General features: G+C 37.5%; 1 protein-coding gene across 1 annotated transcript; it reads left to right on the top strand.

Annotated features, from left to right (window-relative positions):
* The first annotated feature begins 364 nt into the window (after nt 1-364).
* LOC132187023 (uncharacterized) lies at nt 365-11,339 on the top strand. Its single transcript, XM_059601174.1, has 11 exons — nt 365-534; nt 731-796; nt 898-965; nt 4,821-4,851; nt 5,004-5,073; nt 6,481-6,538; nt 7,084-7,212; nt 9,930-10,021; nt 10,410-10,494; nt 10,713-10,791; nt 10,996-11,339. The coding sequence occupies exons 1-11, from the start codon at nt 528-530 to the stop codon at nt 11,058-11,060; spliced, it is 750 nt and encodes a 249-aa protein (XP_059457157.1). The 5' UTR covers nt 365-527; the 3' UTR covers nt 11,061-11,339.
* The last annotated feature ends 488 nt before the right edge of the window (nt 11,340-11,827 follow it).

The raw sequence follows: 11,827 nt of genomic DNA on the forward strand, positions 1-11,827 counted from the left end.
AAGGTTTTGAGGTGAGATGGCATGGTTCCCAATCGATTAAGCTACTATTTGGAAACCAAAATCGTGTTTTTAACTGTTAATTTCACGTGGAATTGCATTTTAAAGTTATTTTTACATGGGAACACAATTTTTAAAAGTCTTTTGATTGTGAAGCTGACATTATAAATAAAAATGTAGTTTATAGTATTATTCTTCTAGAAATACCAAAAATACTTTAAAATAGATTTAAGACTAATTAATTTACAAATAATTGACTCCTAAAAAAAATTAGTTATTAAGGATCCCCTTTAGCATCTATTTTCTTTTGTTTGTATTTGCTCTGAAAAAAAAAAAAAGAAAAAAAAGAAGAAGAAAAACCTCCAAAAAATCGAATTTTCTTTTTGGCATACAGAAATAAGCCCCCCTTAAAGCTAAAGCGCAGTGATAGTGGGGGTGGCCGTCGTTCGAAGAAGAGAAAGCACTCTCAGTTCGTGGATTCCTGCGTAGAATTAGAAGCCAGAAAGAAGTATCAAGAGCTATTCACAACCATGACTGGTATTGAATTTTCCTTCACTCTCTCTGCTATTGCTTGATAACTATATTACCATCATAAACAACCATGATCTGGGTTTTCTGATAACGTATTAAATCTATTAGATTCCATGGAATTTTAACTCATAGATGACCCAACTGCGTTAAGATTAATTTACGGTTGTTATTTTTGTTTTTCTTAAACAAATTATGTGAACAGACTATGCTCAGGAGCAGGAGATGGAAATCGAGGCATTGGAAGCAATACTTATGGATGATTTCAAAGGTTTGTGGTGCCCTTTTTGTATCTGAACCTTAATCGCAATTTTTGCTCTTATATTTCCGTGTTGCCATTTTGACACGTAATGCGGCATCGTTTTGTGGCAGAAATTCACTCTGGTGAGAGTGGTTTGGCTACTTCCAATCGGTGCTTCCAAATAACACTATCCCCACAGGTATATATTGTTATTCTCTTAGCGTGGCTCTTAAAAAAACGATTGGGTAAGTCATAGTAGAATTAGTTTTATCTGAGTTATTTAACTTCTGAGAAGTTTCGCATTGAACAACAATCTTAAAATGGGAGAGCATAAGAACTACATGGCGGAAATTTTACTTAGTCGAATAATCGGGATTCTCCGGCTTGGTCCATAATTGATAGTTTCATTGTCTTTCCGGTGTGGGAAGCCCAATTTCCTAGTGTTTCCCAGAAGAGGCTCCCTAGGCTTTATTCGAATCATTTCCCAATCTTCCTTGATTATGGCAATTTTCTAAGGGGTCGTAGTTTCTTCAAATTTGAAAATATATGGTTAAAGTCTGAAGGTTTATGGACAAGGTGAAATAGTGGTGGGACTCTTATCATTTCCAAGGCTCACTGAGCTTCATTTTAGCAAGCCAGTTCAAGGCCTTGAAAATTGATTTAAAGAGATGGAACAATGAGGTGTTTGGCAATGTAGAATGAAAGAAGAAGATTATTTTAGAAGAGTTGCGTGTTTTTGAAGTCTTTGAAGAAGATAGGGCATGAGGCGTTGAGGAGAAAATGAAGAAGGCATAAATTGTTTGCAAGTTAGAAAGGTCTACTCTCATGGAGGAGGTGAGCTGGAGGCAAACATATAGGGTGTGGTGGTTACAGGAGGGTGACAAGTGTTCTATTTTTTTTTGTTTTTTGTTTTGTTTTGTTTTTTTTTTTTTTTTTTTTTCACACAATGGCTAACTCCAACTAAAGAAGGAACTTCATTGAATCCTTGTTGATTGATGATAGAATTTCTACCAACTGGTCAGAGATTAGCAAGCACAATGTCCAATTTTATAAAAAGTTGTTAACTGAGAAGTTTAGTGGGAGGCTTGTGATGGACGGTCTTTCCTTTGATCCTATTGATGAGGCTGAGGCTAGTTGGTTGGAGAGAGATTTGAGGAAAGGGAGGCATGGGAGGTTGTGAAAGGTATGATGTTGATAAGGCGCCGGGCCCTAACAGTTACTCTATGGCTTCTTCCAAGCTTGTTGGGTTCCGAAAGAGGACATCATGAAGGTTTTTCGTGATTTCCATGCTAGTGGTAAGTTCGAGATAAGCCTTAATGCTACGTTCCTCACCCTCATTCCAAAGATTCTGGGTGTTGTTGACCCCATGGATTTTCGCCCGATCAGTCTAGTGCATAGCATTTACAAGATTATTGCTACGATTCTAGTGAACAAGCTTCAGATGGTGTTGGGGAAGATTATTTCGAAGTCACAAAATGCGTTCGTTCGGGATAGCATTTACAAGATTATTGCTAAGATTCTAGCGAACAGGCTTAAGATGATGTTGGGGAAGATTATTTCGAAGTCACAAAATGTGTTCGTTTGAGGTAGGCAGATCCTAGATCCTATTCTTATTGCCAATGAATGCCTTGATAGTAGGAGATCTAGAGAACTGGGGATTATTTGTATAATAAACTTACAAAAAACTTATGATCATGTTAATTGGGATTTTCTGTTGTACATGCTGATAACGTGTGGGTTTGGGGGGAAATGGTACTCATGGATAGCTCACTGTATTTCCTCGGTTTGTTTTGTTTCTCGGTTTTGGTGAACAACTCTCCTACAGGCTTTTCTAGTAGCTATCGTGGCTTGAGGCAAGGGGACCCTCTGTCTCCTTTGTTGTTTGTCATGGTGATTGAGGCATTGGGTAGGATGATTTTAGCTGCAGTGAGTGGAGGTGTGTTGTGTGGCTTCTTTGTGGGGGCAAGGATTGATATCTCCCATCTTTTGTTTGCTTATGATACTTTGCTTTTCTGTGGGGCCGACCCAAATCATCTACTATACTTACGGATTTTATCTTATGTTTTGAAGCTATGTCGGGCTTAAAGACGAACTTAGCGAAGTTGAAATTGGTTCTTGTGGGAAATGTTGATAATGTGGCTGGATTGGCTGGGATTCTGGGTAGTGGGGTTGCGTCTTTGTCCATGAATTATTTTGGTCTTCCATTGAGGCTGCCCATAAGGCCAAGCATATATAGGACAATGTTATTGAGAAGATAGAATGTCAGTTGGCTAGGCTGGTAGGATTACCCTTATCAAGAGCACCCTATCCAACTGACCTACATACTTAATGTCCCTCATTCCTCTCCCTATGAGTGTTTCAAACTGTTTTGAGAAGCTTCAACGTGATTTCTTATGGGGCAGGCTAGGCGAAGAGTTCAAATATCATTTAGTGAGTTAGTCTAAGGTTTGTACGCCGATCTTTGAGGGAGGGTTGGGGGTTAGGAACTTGCTAAGGTTCAATCATGCTCTGTTAGATAAATGATTTTGGTGCTATAGGCTTGAGAGAAAAGCTTGGTGGAGAGTGGTGGTTGACTATAAATTTGGAAGTTCATTGGGAGGGTGGTGTTCTAGTGAGTCTGGTGGGGCTTATGGGGTGGGTTATAGAAGAATATTGGGAGGGGTTGAGAGAAGTTTTGGAGTCATACTAGATTTAAGGTGGAAGATGGCTCCATGGTTATATTTTGGTATGATCTTTGGTGTGGGGATATGGCCCTTAGGAAGCCTTTCCAGTTTTATTTGGTATTGCTTATGCAAAGGATGCTTCTGTTGCGGCTCACATGGAATTTTTTGGAAGTGCTATTTAGTGGAACGTGCTTTGCTAGAGCGGTTCATAATTGGGAGGTGGATGTCTTTGCCTTATTTTTCGGGGTTTTGTATTTAGTGAGAATGAGACGGGAAGGGGAGGACAAGTTGTGGTGGGTCACATCCGAAAGAGAGTTGTTTGGTGTTAAATCCTTCTATAGTATCATGAGTTGTAATGATGATTTCCGTTTTCCTTGGAAGAGTGGTTGGTGGACTAAGGTCCCATTGAGGGCAGCCTTGTTTGTTTGGTCGGCGGCCTTAGGAAAGATCATTATCATAGACAATTTTCTGGATGCGTCACATCATTGTGGTTGATAGGTATTGTGTGTGTAAAAGGAATAGGGAGTCCGTGGACCATCTTCTTCTTTGTGAGGTTGCTTGTGCCATTTAGAATGTTTTCTCCAGTCATTTTGGACTGTCTTGGGTTATTCTTAGATGAGTGAGTGTCGACTTGTATGCTTATTGGTGGATTGCTAGTAGCACTCAAAGTGCTGTTGGGTGGAAGATGGTACATTCATGCTTTTTGTGGTGTCTATGCAAGGAAATGAATGACAGAAGTTTTAAGGACCGTCATAGGACTTTGAAGGAGATTAAATCTTTATTTTTCAACGACCTATATCTTTTGACAATTGCTTTTGTTTCTCATTTGGTAATTAGTTATCATGATTTTCTTGTTCTTTTTTGCTTCTACTAGCTAGGTGGCTTTTCTTGTATACTTTCTATGTACTTAGGGTGCCTTATGCTTTTTCATTTTTAATAATATCTCGATTACTTATAAAAGAAAAGTGATATGCACGTATTTTGTGCATCTAAAAGAGCTTTAATCATCACTAGTATGTGGTGTGCGCATTCACTATTGCGTGTGTGTGTCCATTAGCCAACAATTATGCGTTTTATGACCTACCTGTCATACCCGACCTAACCGATAATGCATAGTGCAGTGGTGCTTTTTCAACTGGCTTGAAAATCAATGGCTATGTAGGACATCAATACATATGTTCAACTCCACAGATATCAATCAATTTGTTTATGTGATATAGGCCTGAATTTTGTTCAGAGCTAGTGTTGAGAAAGTTGCTGTATGGACTACTTTTTTGTACACCCCCCCAACCCCAACACGTGCGCACTCACACTCACCAGGAAAAGGGTTTAAAAGTAGTTTCTTGGGGAAATAAATGTCCTTATGTGTTATTTTGCTTTATTTTCAACAGGAAGATGAAGCAGATGAATCGTCCACTCCAGGTTATTCTTGTTCATTTCTTTTTATATTGATAAGTTTCTTCTTGGTTCTTCCTGCTAATACACACTTTTGGGAGCTTTGTTTGCTGGCTTTCCTAGTTCAGGATTTTTTGATTTCCTATGATCGTAAACTTTTTTCGAAACTTCTGTTGCAGTTCAGCTGGCTTTGATTTTCTCGCACACAGAAAAGTATCCAGATGAACCTCCACTTTTAAATGTGAAAAGGTAAGTACATTCTTCCGGTGGACAGTGCCGTGCTAAAGAGTTCTCTGTCATTCTCCATGCTTATACTCTAGCATTTATCCACAAACTTATATTTCATCTTTCTTTTTTCTTAATTTCTTTTTAAAGTTCTTTTTTAATTTCTCTTTTCAACTCCAACGTTGACTTTGACTTGCTTTGCCCTGAACTTGTTGAACACACCTCTACTACTTACCAGTATACACTTCTCTGCTATATTCCTCTTTGCTGACTTCCCAACTGCCATGCCTGTGTTGTGTAGACAAGCTGTGAATTGTCCATCATATTAGCCTTAGTATCTGTAATCTGGACCATATACCTTGCCTATAATTTGTATGCTACTGTGTTGCTTCTCTGTTTACCTGCCATTCCCCTGCTTGGTTTCCTTGGCCAATATTTTTAATGGTCTTCCCACGGTTGATTGCATAAACAAAAAGATCATATGAATTCACTCTATTGCGTAAACGAAGTAGAGTTAAATTGCACCCTGTGCACCATAAAATTAGAATATCTGAAATTCAAAAAGAAAAAATGTAATTTGAAAATGATTTTTTTTGAATTCTTTGATGCTTTGAAAAAGTAATAATTTTTTTCTTATAAGTAATTAAAATATCATTAAAAAGCGCAAAAGGCGCAACCTAAGTATATAAGAAGTACACAAGAGATACACCTAACTAGAAAGAGAGAAAATGTCAAGAAAATATTGAAAACCAAGCAAATTAAGATAGTCTAAAGCAACTGTCCAGTGATAAAGATAATTGAAGAAGAAAGACTTTAGGCATAACCCAAGTTAGCCTAACATGACTGAAAATAGCACTTCATAAGGCACTAGCAACCTCACAGTGGAGAAGAAGATGATCATTTGACTCCCCACTCCTCTTTCACATACAACACCAACCAAAATGACATGATGCTTCCTTAGCTTATCTATGGTGAGGATCTTTCTTAGGGTGGCCAACCCAGCAAAGAACGCTGCTCTCAAAAGTTATAAATTGATGTGTTGATGTTTCATGTTACTTATTTTGACTAGTATCACAAATCATTTTATTTTTTTGGACATTTATGTTTGAATGATGGTTGTACTTATTTGTTATGGATCAAAATGTTTGGTGTGCATGTACTTGTTGATTACTCCATCTGCTAATGGTGCAAATTATAACTGGGGCCTTTTGGGAGCTCATTGAAATGATAGGGGCTCTCTTTTAGATTATATAGCTTGGGTTCGTATTGCAAGTTTGAGATGATACAAAGTTTTTTAGATGAATAGCTGTCTGTTATCAATTTTGCCTTGTTCAGCTAGATTAAGGACGAGTGATAACTGTATGAATATGGTTCTGTATGGGATGAACCCATGGTTTCTGTTCACTAGTGATGGTATTTTCATTTTGTCAGTTTACGAGGAATACAAACAGAAGATCTTAGAATTCTGAAAGAAAAGCTTCAACAAGAGGTAATCTTTTAGATATTTTGTACTTGTGTATGCAATTTACTTTTTCAGCACTTTTTAGGTGCAAGTGGGTGAGTTTGCATTCTTTACGCAATGTAGCTTCCTGGCAATGCAGTACAGTTGAATAGTCTATTCAACCCCACCCCTTCCACCCACTCCACACATGGGGAAAAAAAGGAAGTAAAAAAAAAAAAAACATAAAAGAGCCATTTGAAATGGAAAAAAAAAAAAATCAGTTGTTTTAGAAATTTCCATGTAAATTTTTATGGGCTATCAATCCCGTTGGAACCTATAAATTGAGATTGCATGTCAGGTGTGCTGGTGATATCCTGAGAGCTGCAAAATAGGAAATGGCATGATGTCATCTTCTCACTGGGACTGAAGGGGCTTTATAGTAACTGAAATTTATAGCAAGCTAATAATAGAAAATGTTAGCTTAGTAGGTCAACATTTATGTTTCTCTCTAAGATGGTTGAAATACTCAAAAAGGGATGTAAAGTTGTACAGTTGTGCATAGCATATCTTGATCTGTTACTTGCATTCCACAGGCGTCTGAAATTCTTGGTATGGCTATGGTTTACACGCTAGTTACATCAGCTCAAGAGTGGCTTTCTGAACGATTTGGTCAAGATACAAGTATTGAGGATGCGGAAGCAGAAGTGGCAGCAACCATAGATGTATGGGTGTATTCTAATTTCTTCTCCTTATCACCTCTGTTTTATTTTTTTATTTGTTTCCTATATGTTATGTGTATATGTAGTTTCTGTTTCAGAACATTCCTTAGCAAAATACATGGGCAAGATCTCAAAAGCTGATCAACTCATTGACTGCAAAATTTTATATTGTACTTGTAGTTCGTATATTGTTTTTTTTAAAGATAAGTAATGTATATTGTTATTTGTACATAAACAAAGAATGTTGAATGTTCATTCTTCCTAGTCATATTATGCCTTTTAAGTTAAACTTTCAGCTGGCGCACCGGCAATGTGGTTCTGTATTAAGATAGGTTCTCACAGGTGGACAATAAAAAGGTGTTTAGTGAAGCCCAAGCAAAGAATTTGTAGTGACAGTTGGAAAAATATGTGTAAAAAGAAGGAACGAAACAGCTTATGCTGAAGATGAGGTGTTACCATAAATAATTTGGGCAATACTAGAAAGTAGAAACAAAGAGTACTGTAGTCAAAGCAGTTATTATAAACTACCAGTGCATAAAAAAGAGGGAATGATAGGGTGGTTGGCAAAACCACCCTATCATGTGCATACACATCTATATGTATACACATTTATACATGTTTAACATCCCGGTCTCATATTGGGAAAATGAGTAGCCCACGTAGAATGAATGATTTATAAAAACACTCATGGGTGCTAAGTCTCACATTGCTTGCTTACTAGGTGAAATTTGACTTTATAATAAGTGATTTTAGGGAAGTTCTAAATTGACTAGTCCTTTTAGGGTCATAGCGTAGATGTAACTAGCATTTTTTCCTGGGTCGTTACAAGATATGCGTGTTTGTGTATAATATCCAAAAGAATATTTTAGAAAAGAGAAATGCTAGATGTACCAAATCTTTTACCAAAAGATGTGTACCATAATAATGTGGAGCTTATTCATTAGAAATGATCAAAATAGTTACTCAAAAGAAATGCTATGGATACCAATGAATAAGCTCCAAATCATTTTGGTACCCATGTTTTGGTAAAAAAATTAGTACCCATATCATTTCTATTTAGGAAATTTGGCAAAATGGTTTCTTCTTGCTTAATAGAATTGAAAGACTACATACATAACAAACATGACAATAAGACTGGTGTAATTTTAATGAGAATGTTGAGAAACCAGGTGGCAACAAAGAATAAATTGTGCATCAGTGAGAAATTTGAGCCTTGGAGCCTGGAGGTATCATTTTCTATTCCTTTTCATTTCCAGGAAACAAGAGGAGAGATCTAGGCCAGATGGCTTAGTTGTTTGCTACAAGAACTTATGACAAGGAAACTAAATAGACTTTCTATGGTTCAAGTTGAAGGCGCTGCAAAGTTGATGGGATGGCCAAAAAGAATTTGGTGTAGGTTGTCAAACATGATAATGCCATATAATGTAATAAATATTACTTATCAAGGCCAATCAAAATGAGAAAAAAGAGGAAAACAACAACATATGCTTGGTCTTAAGCAGAACTTTCGTGAAGAAGGTTACTGTGTTGGTGAAAAAGAGTTAATGAAGCTGCCCCAAATCAATTTGATAGGACTTTGTTGCATTGATTTGCATATCTTGCCTGTTGATCTCCTTATATTACTTTATGCTTGCACATTTCTCATATTTAGTATTATGTACGGATGCTTGTCTGTTTGTATATGACAAATAATTCTATGATATGATTGTAAAGAAGGTTGTAGAATTCCAATGAATCCTTGCTATTAGGGAATACCAGCTTAGGTATGATCGGATCACTTGATCTGCCCCAAGAATGGGGCCTTTCTTCTGGTTGGGAATAAGTCGAGGGCAAAACTTTGGGTATGTTGTCTTGTATCACCAGATTCAGTTTAGGCATTAAGAGGATGCAGTGGGGCCCATTTTCCTTGGAAGATTATCTGGTGTAGTGAAAACCGTGAAAAAGTTTCTTATTTCGCTTGGACTGTTGTGTTAGGTAAAACTTGAACTGCAGATAATGTTAGAAAAATGAATGTTATGCATGTTTAAATGTAGTGGTAGACCTGTTGATCATCTGTTGCTCTAGTCCGAGAGTTGTGGTACTTTGTTTTTACTGCAGTTGGACTTCAATGAGTGATGCCTAAGAAGGTGAACATGACAATTTGGAGAGAGGAATAATTGTATTTTTAATTGTGTTGAATTGTCTGCTATTGAGATTAAATCTGTCTTCTAGCAATCTTCATACGAGGGGTCAGTAGTTATTGGCAAGGCTGTGGTTACCAATCAGCAAGCTGATTCCCTTTTTCCATGTTCGAACCCTCTACTTATAAGGCTTCAAAGAGGACTTGACCAATTTATTGACACGAGATGAACAGTTTAGAAATAGCTTGAATAAGTTATGTTATGAATTTATATTGATTTACACTGGGATTACTAGGACTTCTCTGTCTATGAAAAAAGAAATCCTTGTGTGTACTTGCACTATCCGTTAAGCATGTAGACAACTGCATAATCAATAAAAGAAGTTATGTTTTTCCTTTCTGCATGTTACATTTTTCTTTTGGGATTAAAATAGATCATGGTTGTCGATTGTGTCAATGCTGCATTACGGGGTTTTTATTTTATTTTCATACTTTTGCATTGGGTGTTTGTTTAAGGTATGTTTGCCTTCATTTTTTTTTTCTCAGAGCTACTTCTCACTTTTGTTCTCTCTCTCTCCCCCCCACCCCTTTACTTTTTCAGATAGTCATTCCACATGGAGAACCAGTTACTATTGATACTTTTATGGTGTGGAGAGAAAGGTTTGAAGCAGAGTTGGCACTAGAACGAGCCAAGTAAGTTCTCTTGGTAGATTTTGATTTTGATTTTTTGGGAGATATGGGTTCATTTTCCTGCCTCAGGCATTTTCATTATGAGAGGCATAGAACAGAATGATTTCATTCATGTGTTTCCTAGATAAATTTTCCTTGAGGTTGTTCATTATAGAAAAATGACATTTAGAGATGTGGAAAAAGGACAAATGTGTAGGAACTCAAGAATGACAAGAAACTATATTCTTGGACATTCCAACCTTGCATTTGATGTCCTGTGCCTTGTGTTATAGCGATTGATGCCATTCAATATGGAAATGGATCGAGTAGTTCTCTTCCTTTATCCAATAAAGGGGATATATGTTAGCTTACGACTTTTTCTCTATGCAAACAAATCTACAACAATTTTCAGGCTAATGCCCGAGTCTGCACTTACAGCACCTAAGGAAAAGAAGCTCACAGGAAGACAGTGGTTTGAAAGTGGAAGAGCTGCTGCAGTATGTCACTCTTATCTGACCTTATCCCCCTCTCACATTGTAGATGCCTTAAATTTATATTGTCCCCCGCCCCCTTCTCTCACATTGTGGATGGAATTTATATTCTTCAGAGTCTGGAGTCAGTAGCATTGCTGAAAAAAAGCTATGGAACTCCCTTTAAAAACTTGGCTTAATCTATGATGAATGAATAATTGTACTGACCTTTTTCTCTTCTGCAGAAAGGTGCAGTTCCAGTTACTGAAGGATCTGATGAGGAAAATGAGGAAGATATCGATGTTGATGATGATGATTTTGAAGGTGATTCTCCCTCTCCCTTTCCATAATTTCCAATTTGATTATTTGAAGACCATCTTTTTTTTTTTTTTTGTGGAGAATATGACTGATGTTGGTAAGCTCTGTATGCCAAGTCTGGAGCTCTGTGGAGAATATGAATGATGTTGGTAAACCCTAAACCCTAAACCCTAAGCCCTATAACAAAGTTATATATCTTTGTTGTGGCAGATGATGAAGAAGATATGCTGGAGCACTACCTGGCAGAGAAAACTGACTCATCCTCTCATTCTTAAAGGAGAGCTTAAAGAGCATATGGAGCAGTATTTGGCATGGATCAATTTCTGTTATGTTTTTTGTCATTTGAATTTTTGCATTGTTTATGTCATGAGGGAGAAGTAGGAAAAATAGTTTTAGCCATTATGATGATCTTTAGTAAAGTAGTGCGAAGGAGTGAATTTAAAGAAATAGTTTTTGTAATTGTAAAACATTGTACTCCATAAATGAAGCCCCAAAATGGGCAATGATATATATATCCATGGACATATCTATGCTGCCATGCACTTCTTTCTGAACTACGTTGTGCTTTGAGGAGAAAATATAGATGGGTCGGGTCAGGTCTAAACCAACTCCTTTACTCTCTGATTTTCGTCGACCTCCTCCTTTTTCATCCCTTTCGTTTTTTCCCTGCAACTTGGAAGCTATATTTATTACTGTCTCCCTCCCTCCCACTGCCCACACACCACCCTTTCACCCTTTCACAATTACTGGCCTCCTCCGCTTTTGGTGGCCACCCCTATTCTTGCGCATGCTCACCGCACGCCGCTCCAGTGTGCTTGTGATGCATGTGCCGCAGCCGTCACCACCCTTTTTCGGCTCATGCGGTGGATCCTAGTCTTTTCATTTTCCTCTTTATGAATTTACATGAATGGTAACTACATTTTCCCTATATATGGAGTGCGCCACAATCCCAGATTCATTTGCATATTTAATTATAGTGTCCACCAAGCCTACTTCGCTGGGTACTTCCCTCACTGGATGCTACAATGGTGTTTCTCTTTGA

This window comes from Corylus avellana, chromosome ca7, assembly GCF_901000735.1.
Source record: "Corylus avellana chromosome ca7, CavTom2PMs-1.0".
Classification (NCBI taxonomy): Eukaryota; Viridiplantae; Streptophyta; class Magnoliopsida; order Fagales; family Betulaceae; genus Corylus; species Corylus avellana.